The following is a 20,482-nucleotide window of genomic DNA, read 5'->3' on the forward strand; positions in this document are numbered from 1 at the left end:
TGATAAGTGGCGACATCAACCTAGAGCGTGAAATGCACAATCATTAAAGTGACAGGAGAATTCACTCCTAGATGTCCTTGACATACAGAGCAACTCCATCTCCTTTCCCACCTGGTGTCCTTCTTGATCGCTCAACATTCTTGTCTGCATGACTGGAAGTTAATCATGTTTCTTAGTATCAGTTCCAATTGTCAGAACAGTCTCAAGTTCAATTACTTTAAGAACATTTCTAAAATTTGTGGCTAATGAGTTGGAATGGTTTTTAAAATAAACTTTAGATAAGCTTGTGATAATCATTAGAATTTTTTTTTCAACTATTACAAGGGAATTCCATTTAATTTGACAAAAAGAACATACCCCTCACCTGAAAACAATCCATCCTAGCAGTGCTAGGGAAATTTTGGAAGAATGTATTTTAGGTAGTTTAAAATGAACCTACGATCAGATTTTGAAACCCATACATACATTATATACTTAACAGGTGTGCACTCAAATATATATATTACAACCTTTAAATTACTTTCAAACTTAGAAAAGAAATTACATTCAGCTTATGCTACTTTCTATTGATTCTGGTCTATTGAGCAGGAAGCGAACAAGTAGGCTCAGGACCTCATCATTGAACCCTCTGACATTATCTCCTTCAACATCTTCATATAGACGCATACTTTCTGTCCCCCAGCAAATGTTCTTGCGCTCGTTATGCTGGTCTGCCCTGGAAGACAGAGCTAGAGTGTTCAACTGATAGCAAAAGAAAGAGAAAAAAATTCCATCTGTAATTACAGCTTGGGAGACAAACGGTCGGGTTACATCTGCCTCACTCCAGAAACCTGAAATGACAAAAAAAAAATGAAATCATCAGTTTGAGAATACTTGTATTTAGGGTTCGAAACACACAGGGGGCAGTGGGTGATTTGTCCTTCCAAAGACCCAAAAAAGCTGGAGAAAATTCAATCAAAGGGGCAACCACAAATAAACCATGAGAAAAATAGAAGAAATTTGTAACAGTATGTTCAAGTAACAAAATCCAAGAAGAGGAACTGCCTCTCCAATAACAGCCTGCAGGGGTGGCGGGGGGGAGAAAAAGGGGATGCATGGTTGTGGGGTGGTTGGGTGGGGGGGGCAGCAAAGAGGCCACCAGAGGCTGGGGTAGGCATTGGGGGGCCCTGCTGGAGGCAAGGAGGCTGGATGATGGCCACTGTAGGGAGGTGGGGTGGGGGGGGGGAACAGCAAGGGGTGTAAGGGGTGGGGAAGACTGGTGTAAGGGGGAAAGGGTGCGGAAAGGGCCACTGTGGGGAGCCTGCTGTAGGGGTTTGAAGGCTATTGTAGGGGTGTGGGGGGTGGGGGGGGTGCGCAAGTGGGAGGAGATGACTGGCTGCTGTGATGGGGGCAAGGCTGCCACTGGAGTGGGCTGGGGGTAGGATGCGAAGGGGGAGAGAATAGTTTTATACCTGTCAACTAACTGGGAGCCCAGAAAAAACTTAATTAACTGAGGTAATTAATGCGTTGCAAATTATTGCAGTCTCTAGCTTAAGGCTACAAACGTTCAGTAACCATTGTATGGGGAAAAATGCAGTGGGTGCTATTGTAACGAGCACTGTGTTAATTGGATAATTTAATACAGAGGAGTATTGTTTGTTAACAAAGATTTGCATTTACGTGTTACCACATTTCAAAAGTATTTCACCTGTGAATTATTTAGGTGTGGATGTGTTCATAAAAAGATTGAGATATATTGCACACTATAAATTAGTTTAAAGATTCAATGGTCTTTGGTCAAAAAAGACCTTTCATTAAGCTTACATTACTTTACACTGACATTTTTTGAGCAGAAAGTGAATAAACAAGTTGAAGACCTCGTTGAATATTTTCACGGACTGGAAAATAATTGCAACAGCATTATTGGTAACCTTGTTAGCAGAAAGGAAATGGAAGCATGTGTAGGCCATAAAGCCCCTCAAGCTGCTTCACCATTCAGTAAGATCATGGTTGATCTGATTTTGGCCTCAACTTTCCTGCCTGTTCTCCATAACCCTTGACTCTCCCGTAGTTCAAGAATCTATCCCTCACAACTTTGAATATATTCAGTGGCTCAGCTTTTACAGCTCTCTGGAGTAAAGAGTTCCAAAGATTCATGACCCTCAGAAGAAATACTTCCTCATCACCATCTTAAATGGACAATCTTCTTAGCGTCCTCCCTACCAAGCCCCCTTAGAATCTTACATGTTTCAATAAGATCACATCTCATTCTTCTAAACTTCAATGTGTACAAGCCCAACCTGCTCTACCTTTCCTCTTAGGACAAACCCTTCATTCCCAAGAATCAACTTAGTTAATCTTCTCCGAGCTGCCCCATTGCAAGTATATCGCATCTTAAATTAGGGGACCAAAATTGTATGCAGTCTTCTAGGTGTGGTCTCAACAATGGCCCTCCACAGCTGTAAAAAGACTCATTTACACACCATACTTTGCAATAAAGGCTAACATTCCATATGCTTAATTACTCATTGTACCTGCATACTAACTTTGTGTTTCATGTACAAGTACACTCAGATCCCTCTGTATTGCAGTACTCTGTAGTTCTCTCCATTTAAATATATTTTGCTTTTCTATTCTTCCTATCAAAGTGGATAGCATTCACACTTCTCCACATTATCTTGCATCTGCCACCTTGTTACCCCAAGTTATTTATATACCTCTGCAGACTGTGTCCTCCTCAAAATTTGCTTTTTTAGCAAATCTAATCCTCCAAAATCCAAACCAAAATCTTCTGGGAAACTGTCACATACCACAGAGATGACAGGGATATGGGGAGATTGTGGTGTAGTGGTAATGGACTAGTAATCCAGAGGCCCAAGCAAATGCTCTGGGGACAAAGGCTCAAATCCCACCATGGCTGCTGGTGGAATTGAAATTCAGTAATAAAATCTGGAATCTAAAGCTAGCCTCAGTAATATCAATCATGAAACTATCACCGATTGTTGTAAAAATCCATCTGGTTCCCCAATGACAGGAAATCTTATCTGGTCTGGCCCGCATCTGACTTGAGATCCACGGCAATGTGGCTGACTCCTAACTGCCCCTGTGAAAAAGCACTGAAGGGCAATTAGGAATGACAACAAATGCTGGCCTAGCCAGTGACACCCACATCCCATGAAAGAATAAAGAAAAATGTGAAACTGCTCAGACATGAGCCAGCTGTATCCACAGGTCGGTTTAATTTGGAGCTGGTAGTGCTATCACTCAATGGGAATCCAACTACTGGTTGTAAACTGACCTTTACAGACTTTTTAAATGACAGAGTTCAAACTGCCTTGTACATTCTTGAAAACTACCTGTGCAGTTATTTCCAGATCTTTAGATAATTTAGAAATCTGCAATGATCATTGTCAAATTAGAAGTATAATTTAACTGTAGCATTCTGTTATTGGTTCAACATCTTTGATGGTAAAGTTAAGATTAGTTCTAAAACCTTAACAGTGATTATCAGAAATGCCTCATGCTTGCAATGACTCGGTTGGCCATCACTTTTAAAAAATTTTATTTTTTCATGGGATGTGGGTGTCATTGACAAGGCCAGCATTTGTTGCCCATCCCTAATTGCCCTTGAGACAAGTCACTTTCCATAGCATTTCAGAGGGCAGTTAAGAGCCAATCACATTGCTGTGGGTCTAGAGTCACATATAGGCCAGACGAGGTAAGGGCAGCAGATTTCCTTCCCTGAAGGACTTTAGTGAACCAGATGGGTTTTTACGAATGTCAACAATGGTTTCATGGTCACCATTACTGAGGCTAGATTTTTCTAAATTCCAGATTGTTAATTGGATTTAATTTCACCAGCTGCCTTGGCAGGATTTGAACCCTTGTCCCCAGAACGATAGCTTGGGCTTCTGGATTACTAGTCCAGTGACATTACCCAAGCCACTGTCTCACCATGAATAAAGTAATTCATCTCTTGTTTAAAAATCTAACTGTAAAATTTTAGTATTTAAGATTATTCAGACACCATATTGTCAGTGAGAGAATTAAGCGCTGCTATGCAAGTTAAGCTTCATCAGTTAAATCAAGGGTCATTTGAAAACCAATGTTGTCCCAATATTCAAACTTTTAATAGTACAAAAGTCTGCATTATCAATTGCTTGTACACATGATTTATTATTAGGATACTCAAATCACAGCTGTACCTCAGTCATACCAATAGTAATTTATTGAGCCTGGCTCTCTAATGTCATTCTGAAATAGCATTCCTATGAGTGGCAATTAAACTGACTAACACAGTAAATTGGTTTCCCCCACTGTATTCAATAGGACAGTACACTGGAGGTAAAAATGGAAGGTCATCGCCAGTTTTCTTTTTCTAATACAATTCCTGGTAATATTCCTAACAGTCAGCAAAAACCTGTAGCAACCAGTTTGTTTAGTTGGATAAAATACATAACACCAGGACCCACAAGGAAAGGAAAATAAATAAAAGCAGAGTTCGGAAGGAAAATAAATAAGAGAACATACTATAAAAACAAGGTTTTTGAGCTTTGATGAATTAGCACTGCCTAACCTTGATACATTGCCTGTGCTCCAGTCCAAGCAAACAAACTTGCAATGCCATTGGCACGCAAACGTACTTCAATCTGATCATTCAGGTTGTCTTTTATTAGTTTTTCTCGTCTCAATTTATCAGAAGCAAAGTGAAACTGGGTATGCCCATAGCAGGAAGAATCAGCAATCTTTGAGCCTGTAAATAGAAGACATAAAAATACAGTCATGCACTAGGTCATGCAATACAATACAGTAATTCAGCTGAATACTATTTCCCAGCCCATTAAAACAAGTTGTGGTGCGGTATTTAGTATTTAGTTTCATAAAATATTCAATTATGCAAATCTTAAATATGAAAAAAATACAAGCCGCAAATCCATTTTCCACCTTACCGATGAAAATATTGTTGTCATACTGCCGTTGAAATAATGGAAGTCGGCTTGGTTCAATTTGAATAACAGGAACATCTTCAGGAACCGATTGCCCCAAGGGCACAAACTAGGAAGAGAAACAAGCTGAATTTTAAAAATGCCTTTCAGGTAAACATCTAACTTTTAAACATCAAATAAAAATTCAGTATCAACCAGTGACCAAGTTATAGAAATCAATTATCTCAGGATAGAATCTGCTAATCCAGAGGCTGAAGTTAAAGCATTGAAGAAAACAGCCATTTCAATGTTTAATAATGATAAAAAAATAACATTTTAACAGCAAATAATTATGCAGCTTTAAAGGCTGATTAAGTATTGATCATTAACCAGTAAAGAATGTAACGGTTCTATCGCTAGCCACAGAATGTTCTGATTCTGTAGCAAATAGAAAAATTGAAGGAAACTATGTTGAACAATATTTTAAAAGATCTCCTAGCTTATTTGCATGGTCAGAATAGCAGCTCCTAACACACCATATCTAAAGATTCCTTATCCAATTCATTACAAAATCTCATACAGGTGCTTTCAAGCAAACATGAATTCCCCTCCCTTTAACTTGTGCACTAATTCCTCTGGTCTCATGTAAATTGATTCATTTTGTCCAAAGTAGGGGCAAAAACACAAATTATCCATAAGAACAGAATGGCAAACCCAATCCTTTGAAAGGGAAATCACCTTGTAACAAAGAGCATCTTGCCGCTACAGAAAATAAAATAATGAATTCTGAAGTCAATAAGATACAAAAGACCAATCAGCTGGTCTTGCCTGTCTACATTCAACATCTACAAGAAAGGATTCTCCTTAATTGAACATGCTGAAAGTCTGATGTGCTATTGTAAAGAGAATTTATGCTACATATAGGTAACCAGTGTGAAGTAGGTTACTTTCTACAGGAAGAAAAAAAAACTAAAAAGAGTAACATTGGAATAAGTATTGGCTCAGGAAAAGCATTTTCAGAAGAGTCAGAGGTTGTAAGTTCAAGGGCACCGTCCAGAAGCTTGGTTACATAAGCATGGCAGACACATTGTTCTGCACCGTCTAAGAGGTCATCCTGCGGATGAGACATTAGTTGATGTCTCGTCCGCCCTCTGTGAATGTAAAAGGTCCAATGGCACAATTTCAAAGAGCAGGGGAGATCTCCTAGAATTCTGGCTAATACTTAATGTTCTCTAACTGTCCAAACAAAAACAGATTATCTGGTCATTATCATGTTGCTGTTTGTGTGCAAACTAACTAATTCCTACATGATACCAGTGACTGTACTTCAAAAGTGCTACATAAATGCAAGCTTGCTTTCTTTCCCCGGCAGAGTATGCTGACACATAGCACACTAAAGAGCATAGCATCAAGCTCTCTTCAAAGCACCAGGCATAAAAGTAAATTATTTTTTGTCAATGTGAATCATTGAATTAAGACAGAGTTGTAGTTTTTAAAAAATTCATTCATGGGATGTGGGCATCACTGGCTAGGCCAGTATTTATTGCCCATCCCTAATTGCCCTCGTGAACATGGTGGTGAGCTGCCTTCTTGTACACCTTATCATTTTGTTTAAGAGTTTTGAAGAAAATATAATAAAATGATTCCCCCACCCCCGCCCCCCCAACCCTTGCATTGCAGTGTCAACCACACATGGGATTAGCTCTGGTGCAGAGTGAAGTTTTCTCTGTTTTGCCTCAGCAACAAGCCTGCTCCAGCCTCAGAAGGGCAGACCCTAGTGTACCAATAACATTTTCACATCAGTATTCTGCCTTCAGGTTGAAATTGCTGAAAATAAGGCAGTTTTGTGCTGGAATGAAAATAAAAGCAGACAAACATGTTGCAAGATATTCAACAGCTTGCAAACAGGCAAATGCGGTGAAAGAATCTTATCCAACTCACTGCACAACCCAGTCCTTACACTTCAAAAACATAGAATCCTTGGATATATCTGAATTGTTGTTTCATTGCATTTTCTATAAAATTCAAATGTCTGAAGTTATTTGCATTATGCTTTTTTTAAACTAACTTTAAAGATGGAATTTTGTCCATTAGTGTTCTTTATTTGAAAAATGTTGAACAGATACAAAAACTAATTTGTTGAAATTATGTTGATGTTGTTTTGAGAAGAGATGCAATGAGAAAGGAAATAGCTAGGTGAGAGCTTTCTTTAAGATGAATAAATTAATATAGTAAAACACATTGCATCATTAAAATCAGGCTGTTAAGTGAGGCAAAGGAGGAGATAGCAGGGGCGCTGACAATAATTTTCAATACCTCTCTGGCCACAGGAGAAGTGCCAGAGGATTGGAGGGCAGCCAATGTAGTACCATTATTCAAGAAGGGGGGGAAGGGATAAACCAGGGAACTATGGGCCAGTCAGTCTAACTTCAATCGTGGGGAAACTATTGGAAGCAATTCTGAGGGACAAAATTAATCTACACTTGAGAGGCAGGGATTCATTAAGGGCAGTTAGCATGGCTTTGTTAAGGAGAGGTCATGTCTGACCAATTTGATTGAATTTTTCGAAGAGGTGACCAGGCGTGTAGATGAGGGCAATGCATTTTACATAGTCCATTTGGACTTCAGCAAAGCTTTTGATAAGGTCCTGCATGGGAGGCTGATAACAAAAGGTAGGAGCCCATGGGATCCAAGGCAATTTGGCAAATTGGATCCAGGATTGGTTGAGTGGCACGAAGCAGAGGGTGATGGCCAAGGGGTGTTTCTGTAACTGGATGTCTGTGTCCAGTGGGGTCCCACAGGGATCGATCGGTGTTGGGTCCCTTGCTGTTTGTGGTACATATAAACAATTCAGACTTGAATGTAGGAGGGTTGATCAGTAAGTTTATAGATGGCACGAAAATTGGTGGGGTGGTAAATAGTGAGCCTCAGATTACAGGAGGATATAGACGGGCTGGTCAGTGGGAAATGGAATTTAATCCGGAAAAGTGAGAGGTGACACACTTGGCCAGGACAAACAAGGCACGGAATACGCGATGAATGATAGGACCCTGGGAAGTACCGAGCATCAAAGGGACCTTCGTGTGCATGTCCACTGGTCTCGTAAGGTAGCGGGACAGGTAGATAAGGTGGTTAAGATGACATCTGGGATACTTGCCTTTATTAGCCGAGGCATAGAATATAAGAGCAGGGAGGTTTTGCTGGAACTGTATAAAACGCAGGTTAGGCCACAGCTAGAGTAGAGTATTGCGTGCAGTTCTGGAATCTGCATTATAGGAAGGATGTGATTGCACTAGAGAGAGTGCAGAGGACATTTACCAGGATGTTGCTTGGACTGGAAAGTTTTAATTATGAGGAGAGATTGGATAGACTGGGGTTATTTTCCCTGAAGCAGAGAAGTTTAAGGGGGGCATGATTGAGGTGTATAAAATTACGAGGGGCATAGATAGGGTAGGCAGGAGGGAACTTTTCCTCTGGGTGGAGGGATCAATAACCAGCGGGGTACAGATTTAAGGTAAGGGACAGGAGGTTTAGAGGGGATGTGAGGAAGAATTCTTTTACTCAAAGGGTAAGTGGAATCTGGGACTCTCTGCCTGCAAGGGTGGTAGAGGCAGAAACCCTCATAACATTTCAGAAATATCTGGATGTGCACCTGTGGTGCCATGGCATTCAAGGCCTAGTGCTGGAAAATGGGATTAGAATAGTTAGGTACTTGTTTGACCAACGCAGACTCGATGGGCTGAAGGGCCATTTCCTGTGCTGCAGACCTCTCTGACTCTAAAATCTAAAATTCTCTTGGCTAATGATTTTAACTCATATCTTACCAAACTCTAATTATCATTCCCAAAAAGCATAATGGTGATCCCTAGTTAAAAGAAAAAGGTTAAAACACAGTATTGTAACAGAAGAGAGAACTTTACCCAATACTTGGTGTTATACTATGTGGTTAATGCCAATAACGCCTGACTAAAATGCAGGGAACTTCTGGTTACAAATGAACAAACAGAAGATGCCTTTAGAACCCTTAACTGTCTTCACTGAGCTATTACCTCAGGGAGTTGCTCATGAACCCGAATTTGGCAGTAAGGTTTGTCATCAATCTGGAAACGAATAGGGTCTACTTGCCCTTTCCGATGCCCTCGAGGAACAGTTCGTTCACCCCGCAACCAGTAAAAGTTAACTTCTGGTTCATAATCTGAAATAAGAATAAAAATATTCTTTAAAGCACCAATCCATTAATGCTTAAGATTTAATTCCTTAGTTGTAACTAGTTACTTGTGTTAAATGTTAATCTAAAGTTTCAACATTTAGAATCTTGCAAGGTGGCAAAGGTACAATTGGCATAATGTATATTATATAGAAGCTTTTCGATTTGAGGATTAGAAGTAGAATTGAAAAAGAAATCATCTGTCGTTTTTAAAAATCTATCATCACAAATAGATATTTTAACATCTGTTTCTCCTACTGTTCATTCCTTTAAGGAATGCTTACTGAGGAAATCACTAACATGCTTTGACTAGTTTATCAAATTATGCAAGTTAAATTAACAAACCCTTTAGAAGGTCAAGATTTTTTCCCAAAATCTAGGAAGCTTCCCTCAAAATACTAAATTTGGCAACTCATCCACACCAGTTCCCTTAATCCTGAGTCCAGTGCCATCTCTTTAAAGGCAAAACTAAAAGGATGTACTTTTCGGGAGGGATTGAATGACATACATATGTCAAGATACATTCCAGAATTTTTACCTTTCTCTTCTATGTAAAAAAAATTGAGAATTATTACATATGCTGCTTTGAAACAAGTGATTTTACTCAGATTTGGAAAGCTACTATCCATCACTTCCGTAATTTAATCACTCCTGCCCTCCATCCTATCAGAAGTCTCCTTTGTGCTCTTTTCCTGCAATTTTTCCTGAAAGTTGTTCATTTGTAATGTCTCCCCCTATTTCTGGCAAAAGGTCAACAGCCTAAAACATTAACTATTTCTTTCACGACCAATTTTTTAAATACATTCATGGGCTGTGGGTGTCGCTGCCTAGGACAGGATTATTATCCATCCCTAATTGCCCTCGAGAAGGTAGTGGTGAGCTGCCTTCTTGAATCGCTGTAGTCTATGTGGTGTAGGTACACCCACAGAGCTGTTAGGAAGTTCCAGGATTTTGACCCAGTGATAGAGAAGGAACAGTGATATATTTTCAAGTCAGGATGGTGAGTGGCTTGGAGGGGAACTTCCAGGTGGTGGTGTTCCCATGTGTCTGCTGTCCTTGTCCTTCTAGATAATCGTGGTCGTGGGTTTGGAAGGTGCTGTCTAAGGAGCCTAAATGAGTTTCTGCAGCACATGTTGTAGGTGGTACACACTGCTACCACTGTGCATCAGTGATGGAGGGAGAGAGTGTTTGTGGATGGAGTGCCAATCAAGCGGCTTTGTCCTGAATGGTGTCAAGCTACTTGAGTGTTGTTGGAGCTGCACTCATCCAGACAATTGGAGTGTATTCCACCACGTTCCTGACTTGTGCCTTGTAGATGGTGGACAAGCTTTAGGGAGTCAGGAGGTGAGTTATTCATTGCAGGATTCCTAGCCTCTGACCTGCTCTTGTAGCCACAGTGTTTATATGGTTAGACCAATTCAGTTTCTGGTCAACGGTAACCCCCAGGGAGTTGATAGTGGGTGATTCAGAAATGGTAATGCCATTGAATGTCAAGGAAGGACCTAAGTGTTCCTCGTATTTAATGATTTTATTTCAGATTTCCAATATGAACTGTATCTTGTATTTATTTTAAGAGTTGTGATAGTAATCTAGAAGTATGAGAGCTAACAGTTGTGCACCAGCAGTGCAATTCAAGGTCAGGGTTAGGAACTATGACCACATTGGCATTAGAACGCCTCAGAGCTGCATAAACGACGGCAGAGTGACTATGGATTTTGTGCAGCTTTGGGTTTATGGCTGGGAATGGTCAATTGGAAGTCGCTATTGGCAATGTCAATATTACTGGGAGTGACTATGCAAAAGCTTACCCGCCAGAGTACTTCCCACAAGCAAGTTTAGATATTTCACTGACAACTGCTGAACCTTCCAGGTCAATTACTTGTTGAAAAAAAAATCATAAAATGATGGAAATGCTCAGCTGATCTGGCAGCATCTGTGGAGAAACAGGTTTAATGTTTCCAGTGAATGATCTGTCATCAGAACAACATTTTCTGCTTCATCACTGATTTCCAGCATCCAGAGTTTTTTGCTTTTGTATCAGAACAAAAGGGAAAACCTGAGATAGGGTAGAAGGCAGCAGCAATTAAGTGAACCACAGAACCATTACCAGCATGTCAGAAAAAAATGGGAGCAGTGATCGTGACCTGAAATTGTTGAACTTGATGTTGAGTATGGAAGGTTACATACTGATTAAATATTCGTTGGACACCTGTCGTTTCACCTCCCCCTTCCCACCATCCAGGTCCCCAAACGCCTCTTCCAGGTTAAACATGAATTTACTTGTAGCTTTAGATTTAATACAGTATTCGCTGCTCATGATGCCGTCCTTAGCACTTTGCTGAACGCCTTTGTTCAGCTCTCAATCACAAACATGAGTTTCCTGTCACTTTTAATTCTCTTCCCCATTCTTACCTTGGCCTCTTACACTTTTTCAAGGAAGAGCAGCTCAACTTTTATTTACAACGTTACGGACTCAATAATATTGAGTTCATCAATTTCAGATCCTAACCACTGCTCCCATTTTTCCCAGTCAACAGACTCAGACATCTACAGCACAGGAGGCTGCCATTTGGCCCACTGTGTCTGTGCCGGTCAACAAAGATCTGACTACACTAATCCCATTTTCCAGCGCTTGGCCCACAGTCCTAGAGGCTATGGCAACACAACTGAAGATCTAAATACTTCTTAAATGTTACAAGAGTTTCTGACTCAATCACCCTTTCAGGCAGTGAGATCCAGACTACCACCACCCTCTGGGTGATAAAATTTCTCAACCCCCCCTCAGCTTTCTACCTCTTACCTTAAATCTATGCCCTCTGGTTATTGGCCCCTCTACTAATGAAAAAAAAGTGCCTTCCTAGTCGCCCTATCTATGCCACTCAATTTTATACACTTCTATCACGTCCCCTCTCAACCTTCATTGCTCCAAGGAAAACACTCTAGCTTATCCAATCTTTCCTCGTAACTCAGACCCTCCAGACAAGGCAGCATCCTGGTAAATCTCCTCTGCAATCAAATCCTTCCTATAATCTGGTGACCAGACTGCATGCAGTGGTCTAGTTGTGGCCTAACCAGCGTTTTATACAGTTCCAACATAACCTGCCTGCTCTTGTATTCTGTGCCTCATCTAATAAAGGCAAGTATTCCATATGCCTTCTTAACCACCTTATCTACCTGCCCTGCTATCCTCTGGGATCATGGATATGCACACCAAGGTCCCTCTGATCTTCAGTACTTTCCAGGGCCCTACCATTCATAGTGTAATCCCTTGCCTTGTTAGCCCTCCCCAAGTGCATCACCTCACATTCTGCTGAGTTGAATCCCATTTGCCACTGCTCTGCCCACCTGACCAGTCCATAGATATCCTCCTGCAGTTTACGGATATCCTCTTCACTATTTACCACCCTACTAATTTTCATGTCATCCGCAAACTTCTTGATCATACTTCCTACAATTAAGTCCAAATCATTTATGTACACCACAAACAGCAAGGGCCCCAGTACCGAGCCCTGCGGAACCCCACTGGAAACAGGCAGTCACAGAAACAACCCTCTATCATCACCCTCTGCTTCCTGCTTCTCAGCCAATTTTGGATCCAATGTTCCACTTTGCCTTGGATCCCATGGGCTCTTACCTACTTGACCAGTCTGCCATGAGGGCCCTTATCAAAAGCCTTGCTGAAGTCCATGTAGACCACATCAAATGCATTATCCTCATCAACACTCCTGATTACCTCCTCAAAAAATTTGATCAAATTTGTCAACCACGACTTTCCATTAACAAATCCATGCTGACTATCCCTGATTAATCCATGTCTCTCCAAGTGCAGATATATTCTGCCCCTCAATTCTTTCTAGCAACTTCCCCACCACCGAGATTAGACTGAGTGGCCTGTAATTTCCTGGTCTTTACGGGAACATATTTTCCCAGTACTCTCGTTATTTCCTCCTTGAATGCCTCCCACTGCTTGACAGTTTTATCTGCAAGTAGCTGCTCCCAGTCCACTTGGCCCAAATCACATCTCATCTTAGTAAAATTAGCCTCTCCCCAGTTTAGAACTTCTATTACCAGCCCAACCTTATCCTTTTCCTAAATCTAACTGAGTTATGGTCACTATCTCCAAAATGCTCCCCCACTGAAATGCTTTCCACCTGCCCTGGTTCATTTCCGATTATTCAGTCCAGAACTGCCGTCTCCCTTTTTGGGCTTTCTACGTACTGGCTAAAAAAGCTCTCCTAGATGCAATTTAAGAACTTTGCTCTCTCCCTACCTTGCACATTAAAACTATCCCAGTTAATATTTGGGCAGTTAAAATCCCCCACTATTATTGTCCTATTTTTCTTAAACTTCTCTTGAAATTTGATTATATATTTGATCTTCTATCACTCCCTGTTTGGGGGCCTATAGTACACACCCAACATCATGTTTGCCCCTTTTATGTTTTTTACTTCTACCCATGTGGCCTCATTTGATGATCCTTCCAAGATTACATATCTCCTCACTATTGTATTTGATTCCTTGATCAATATTGCAACTTCCCCTCCTCTTCTGTCCCCCTCTCTATCTCATCTGAATATTCTATAACCAGGAATGTTGAGCTGCCATTCCTGTCCTTCTTTTAGCCAAGTTTCAGTCATAGCTATATCATACTCCCACGTGCCCTCAGCTCATCTGTCTTTTCCTCAAGCTCCTTGTGTTAAAATATATTCCACTTAGCCTTGCTAAACTCTAGCATATGTTTCCTCTGCCTTCCAGGTTCACTTACTAGCGTTTTAATTTCTAATTCTATCTTAGCTACTCTGCCCTCTGAACTCTTTTCAGGCTCCCACCCCCTGCCAATTTAGTTTAAATCCTCCCCAATTACATTAGAAAACCTCCCTGTGAGGATGTTGGTCCCATTCCTGTTCAGGTGTGACCTATCCAACTTGTTCAGGTCCCACCTTCCCCACAAACTGTCCCAATGCCTCGGGAATCTAAAGCCCTCCCTCCTGCACCATCTCTCCAGCCACACATTCATCTGCTCTATCCTTCTGTTCCTTTACTCACTACTGTGTAGCACTGAGTGAAATCTGGAGATTACTATCTTTAAAGTCCTGCTTTCCAATTTCCTATCTAACTCCCTAAAATCTGCTTGCAGGACCTCATTTCTCTTTCTTCATATCTCACTGGTTCCAACATGGACCATGACCTCTGGCTGTTCATCCTCCCTCTTCAGAATGTCCTGCAACCATTCCGTAACATCCTTGACCCTGGCACCCAGGAGGCAACATTCCATCATGGACTCACACCTACAGCCACAGAAGTGCATGTCTACTCCCTCACTGACAAATCCCCTACCACTTTTGCCCTTCCACACTTCTTCCTTCCATCCTGAGCAAATGGACCACCAACAGTGCTAGGGCCTTTGCTCTGGCTGGCCTCCACAGAGGAACCATCACTCTCACCGTTTTCCAAGGCTGAAAAATGGTTTGCGAACAAGATACACATAGGGAATCCTCTCACTACCTGCCTGGTCCCCTTCTTCGGTCTGGTGGTCACCTATTCCCTTTCTGTTTGCATTTCCTAAGCTGCAGAGTGACCACGTCCTGAAATGTGCTGTCCATCATAGTGAATGCACCGTAGTGACCCCTGCTGCCGCTCAAGCTCCAAAACCTGGAGCCCGAGTTGCTCCAGTCGGAGGCACCTTCTGCATACATGGTCATCAAGGCCAGCAGGAGCATCTAGGATTTCCCATGGGACTGAGCTCCCCAGGCATATCTTAACTAAATAGAATAAGGACTCTTGCTTTTATTTTACCCTTACTCGAGTTATGGACTAGATGCAAGATCCTCCTCTAGGTGCTGCTGACTGCCTGTCCCAGGGTCCTCCTCTCGTACCCTCCTCTAGCTGTTGCTGACTGCCTGTCCCAGGTTCCTCCTCTCGCACTCTCCTCCTTACAGATACTGGAATTATTTCTGTTCATTTCATCTCTCCTACCTTCCAACCCCAATTACTGACCTTCCCTGTTAGTCTTTCTCACCCTAACCCCATCTTTCCCCTGCCTCCTTATTTAATTAAAACCTGTTAAATCTCTAACTTTGTTCAGTTCTGATATAAGTCATGGCGAACTCAAACAGTAACTTGTGTTTTGCTCTCCACCAACGCTGCCCGACCTGGGTATTTTTGACATTACCTATTCATATGTCAGGATTCCAGTATTGTCTTTTCTCTTTTGGGTTTAAACTACACAAAAATAGAATTGACAGGATTTAGGTAGTAATTTTCCCAGAAAATTGAGCTTGTGGAATACGTTGCCAGCTTGGATGCTGAGTGTTCACTTTCTGTATGTCTTCAAGAGGAGACTGAACCAGTGCTTGACTGGGGCAGAGGTCAATTCATGGCAAGTGTCTTGACAGATACTTGATCCATGAGATCTCCTGGACTTGCCTCAATCCCCAGGAGTTAAGAGAATATCCCAGATTTTTTCTCTCTCTTTATTAGATCTGGTTTTGTATTTAGGCATGATGTTTCCAGCCATCATGTAGGGCAGGCTTGATGGACTAGTTGGTTTTTCAGTGACTGTCAATCTTGTCGGTTCTGATAAAAGAGTGAAGTTGGTTCTGAGTGTAATTACTGTGAGTTTGGTGAGTAAGGGAGTTCAGTGAGGAGAGGAGGGAGGTGCTCTTTTCTTTTTCTTTCACTATCATTCTCAGCCTCTGGGAGACCAGGGGTTGAAAAGCTGCACTAGGGGGCTGAGTTAAAAATCCAAGTGTGACATCATGGGGGAAACAATGTCATTGGTTGGTAAGAAACTGCTGTTAGGGAGGGTCTTTAAGTAGCTGAAAATTAGAAAAATGCATTCTTTTTGAAAGAAGTAGCTACTTAGATTTAAGTAAGAAACACAAGCGATGGGGAAGTAAAGTTAAGAAAAGGCCAAGTAAAATAAAGTAGTATAAGTAAACCAAAGTAAAATAAAGTTAGCATAAGGTAAGTAAATTGAAGCCATGACAGGATAGCTCAATCACGTGGCATGTATAAGTATGTGGCAAGTCATGGATGCTACTGGTGTCCTCGATACCACATACACAGGAAGTGTCACCAGCTACAGAAACTTGAGCTCCGGGTTTCGAGCTTGTGTGGCAGCTGGAGTGACCCTGCTATCCAGCTTCTTAGATGTGCCACATTCAGAGCGGTAGTCACATCGCAGCTTAGGAGCTTGGAGAAAGGGAATGGGTGACCGCCAGGCAATCCAAGAGAACTAGGCAGGTAGCGCAGGAGTCCCCTGGGGTCCCGCTGGTCAGTCAGTTTTCCATTTTGGATATTGGTGAGGGCATTGGTTCCTCAGAGGAGTGTAGTCAGCACGAAGTTTATGGCACCACAGGTGGCTCAGCTGTATGGGGTGGGTGAAGAAAAAAGAGCAGTAGTGATAGGGGATTCATTGGTTAGGGGAATGGGCAGACATTTCTGTGGTCATAGACATTACTCCAGGTTGGTATGTTGCCTCCCTGGTGTCAGAGTCAAGGTTGCCATCGAGCAATTGCAGGATATTCTTCTGGGGGTGGTGGGGGGGGGAACGGGGACCTGATCAGCCAGAGGTCATGGTCCACATTGGTACCAATGACTTTGGCTGGAAAGGGATGAAATCCTGAAAGCAGATATTAGGGAGCGAGGGAGGAGATTGAAACGCAATAATCTCAGGATTACTCCCAGCCCCACGAGAAACAAGTATAGGTATAGGAATAGGAGAGTGAGGGGAATAAAAAAGGTGGAGCTGTAGAATCAGTGGTTAAAGAATCAATTACAGCTGTGAGGAGGGATGGTATCCAAAATGAATCATCAAATGAGGCCATATGAGTTGCTCAGAATTAAAAAAGGGACAGCCACACTGTTAGGAGTGTACCATTGACCCCCAAATAGTTGAAGGGAATTAGAAGAGCAAATATGTAGACAAATTTCTGAGTGCAAAAACAATAGGGCAGTACTAGTTGGAGACTTCAAACACCCGAATATCAATTGGGATCTGAACAGTGTGAAAAGAACAAAATTCTTGAACTGCATTCAAGGGAACTTTTTTTTAAGTAAGCAGATAAGTCTAATGAGAGGGGCCCAATTCTAGATTTAGTCTTAGAAAATGAAGCTGGGTAACTGAATGAAGTAGCAGAGGGGGACCATTTTGGAGATAGTGACCATAATAGTTAGATCAAGCAGCATTATGGAAAAGGACAAAGCTATAACAGGAATAAAAGTTCTAAATTGGGGAAGACAAATTTTACAAAGCTGAGAGGTGAGCTGGCGAGTGTGGCCTGGATACAGCTATTAGAAGGGAAACGGTGTCAAATCAGTGGGAGGCATTCAAAAGCAAAATTCTACAGGCATTGCACACATGTCCCCACAAAAAAAGTGGGTGGCACCGCCAAATCTAGAGTCCCCTGGTCAATCAAAAGCAGACAGGGTAAGATAAAACAGAAAAAGAAAGCTTATGAAAGTCACAAAAAGCTTAATACTGTAGAAAGCCTCAAGGAGTATAGAAAGTACAGGGATGAATTAAAAAAGGAAATTAGGGAAACAAAGAGAGGATACAAAAAAAATGGGCAGATAAAATCAAAGAAACCCAATGTTTTCCCAGTACATTAAGATCAAGAAAATAACTAAGGAAAGGGTAGGGCCTATCAAGGATGTATGTGGTAACTTCTGTGTTGATGCTAAAGATGTGGGTAGGATTCTCAATGAGTACATTTGTCTTCACAAAGGGGAGGGATGATGCAGACACTCTCATTAAAGAGGAATGTGAGATATTAAATATAACAAGGATAATGAGAGAGGAAGTACTGGAAGGGCTGATATCTTTGAAGGTGGATAAATCACCAAGGCCGGATTATATCCTAAACTGTTAAAGGAAGCCAGGGAGGAAGTCACGGATTCTCTGAGGATCATTTTCCAATCCTCACTAGATACAGGGGAGATACCAGAGGATTGGAGCTCTGTGAACGTTGTACCATTATTTAAAAAGGGTGCAAAGGAAAGGCCAGGAAATTATAGGCCATTCAGTCTGACGTCAGTGATGGGAAAATTACTGGAATTAATTCTGAGACGCAGGATAAACTGTCATTTAGAAAGGCACTGATTGATCAGGGATACTCAGCATGGTTTTATTAGGGGAAGATCATGTCTTACTAACTTAACCAAATTGTTGACAAGGAGGATTGATGAGGGCAAGGCAGAAGATGTTGTCTACATTGATTATAGTAAAGCATTTGACAAGGCAGACTGGTCAGAAAAGTGAGATCACATGGGATACCGGGGAAGGTGGCGAGTTGGATCAAAAATTGGCTCAGCGACAGGAGACAAGTGTAACAGTCGATGGATGTTTTTGCAAATCGAAAGCAGTTTCCAGTGGCATTCCACAGGGCTCAGTGCTAGGGCCCTTGCGGTTTGTTTCATATATTAACTATTTAGATTTAACTGTGGGTGGCATCAGGAAATTTGCAGATGACACAAAAATTGGTCATGTAGTTGATGATGATGTGGATAATTGTTGTCTCCAGATTATCAATGGCTTGGTTGAATGGGCAGAAAAGTGGAGAATGGAATTCAATCCGTAAAAGTGGGAGGTAATGCATTTGGGGAGAACAAACAAAACAAGGGGATACTCAATAAAACAGGAGGATATTGAGAGGGTTTGAGGAAGTGAGACACCTTGGAATGCATGTCCACAGGTCCCTGAAGGTGGCAGAACAGATGGATAAGGTGGTAAAGAAAGCATATGGAATGTTTTCCTTCATTGGACAAGGTACTGAATACAAAAACAGGGATGTAATGCTGAAATTGTATAATTTGCTGGTTAAGCCAAAGCTAGAATTTTGTGCACAGTTCTGGTCACATTACAGGAAGGACATAATCGCTCTGGAGAGAGTACAGAGGAGATTTACAAGAATGTTGCCAGGGGTTTAAAATTGCAGCTACGAGAAAAGATTGGATAGGATTGTTTTCCTTAGAACAGAGGAGGCTGAAGGGTCACCTAACTGAGGTGCACATAATTATGAAGAGGCCTAGATAAGGCAGACAGGAAAGACCTGTTTCCCCAAGCTGAGGGGTTAATTACCAGGGGCCACAGATTGAAGATGATTGATTGAAGGATTAGAGGATACAGAAGGAAAAAACTTCTTCACCCAGCAGATGGTGAGTGTCTCAAATTCACTGTCTGAATTGGCGGTTGAGGCTGAAATGCTCAACACATTTAAAAGTACCCGATTCTGCACCTGAAGTCCAAAATCTGCAAGGCTGCGGACCAGGTGTTGGTTAGTGGGATTAAAATGAGCGGCTAGTTTCTTTTTGGCTAGCGCAGACACAATGGGCTGAATGGCCTCTTTCGGCACCAGTAATTTTGAATATGGTTCTCTGATTAAAACACATCCACCACGTGTTATCTAAGTTTCAGCCTGCGTGGTGATTTGACCACTAGTGTCTAATAAACAATATTATTCTACATTAGAAGGAAAATCCCGTTTTCAACAAGAGTTAACGTGGGGCAGAAATTAATCTCGGGCAATGGAGCAGGATGGGTGATATGGGATCAGCTGCCCCAGCGCCTGACATTTTAGACCTTTAAGCCCGATGGAACTGAATATCAGGCGGCCGACCCGATACCGCCCAAGATCCATTTTTACTCTGGGTGAGTGGGGAAAGCCTCCGGGACCGAGGGCGGTGTAGGGAGGGATTCCTTACCCAAGGTCGAGGCTCCAAGCAGCGGGTTTTCCGCTACCAGGGCGTTGATGAGCCGAGGCACCAGGTTGCCGAGGAGCGGCAGCACCGTTTGCTCCCTTTCCCGGTAAAGGAACGGCCGCCGCCTCTTCACGTAGAAATTCTCCTGCAAAACTGTCTCGCACACCAGGGACTTGAGCTGGCCGAGCTCCAGGGCAGCCCCGGGGCCGGCGGTGGCGGTGAGCCGGCCTGGCAGCCCCGGCACAAAGGCGGTCTTGGTGAAGTTCTGGTACCAGCGATCCGCGTCGATCGACAACGTCTGCGGGTAAACGACGTACTTGAGTCGCTGGATCTGGGTCAGGAGCCGGAGCTTCTCGGCCACCGAGGGGGCGTCATGAACCCGCTGAAAAAACTCTTCCATCCGCCGCCTTTGAGCCGATTTGCTTTTGGCGGTTTTGGACGGGAGGACGGGTGGGTACCGGGGGCTGAGCTGGGCCGGGGCAGGCTCGGTGCCCAGTCCCACGCACCCCACTCCGAACCTCCGCTTTCCATTCATACACACCGCGCGGACCAACAGCCAACGACTGCGCGCCGCCATCTTACCCGCCCGGGGAATTGTGGGGGGGGGAGGGAGCGAGCAGTGCGTCATTCACATGGAGGCAGAACTATCCAATGAAAAGCCACATGGCAA

General features: G+C 42.5%; 1 protein-coding gene across 1 annotated transcript; it reads right to left on the reverse strand.

Annotated features, from left to right (window-relative positions):
• Window positions 1-317: 317 nt before the first annotated feature.
• Window positions 318-20,400, reverse strand: mrps30 (mitochondrial ribosomal protein S30). Its single transcript, XM_041201075.1, has 5 exons — window positions 19,816-20,400; window positions 8,954-9,099; window positions 4,929-5,034; window positions 4,556-4,732; window positions 318-830 (listed from the first exon to the last, which is right to left on the reverse strand). The coding sequence occupies exons 1-5, from the start codon at window positions 20,387-20,389 to the stop codon at window positions 547-549; spliced, it is 1,287 nt and encodes a 428-aa protein (XP_041057009.1). The 5' UTR covers window positions 20,390-20,400; the 3' UTR covers window positions 318-546.
• Between the last annotated feature and the right edge of the window lie 82 nt (window positions 20,401-20,482).

Source organism: Carcharodon carcharias, chromosome 1 (assembly GCF_017639515.1).
Source record: "Carcharodon carcharias isolate sCarCar2 chromosome 1, sCarCar2.pri, whole genome shotgun sequence".
Taxonomy (NCBI): Eukaryota; Metazoa; Chordata; class Chondrichthyes; order Lamniformes; family Lamnidae; genus Carcharodon; species Carcharodon carcharias.

What these genes read in the sequence shown, in the direction of transcription:
- mrps30 (XM_041201075.1), bottom strand. Translation starts at nt 20,389, where the DNA reads ATGGCGGCGCGCAGTCGTTGGCTGTTGGTCCGCGCGGTGTGTATGAAT. An exon ending in TTCATGAGCAACTCCCTGAG is followed by an intron (nt 5,035 to 8,953) that starts GTAATAGCTCAG and finishes TTCTCTTCCTAG; the next exon opens with TTTGTGCCCTTGGGGCAATC. An exon ending in TGACAACAATATTTTCATCG is followed by an intron (nt 4,733 to 4,928) that starts GTAAGGTGGAAA and finishes TTCTATTTACAG; the next exon opens with GCTCAAAGATTGCTGATTCT.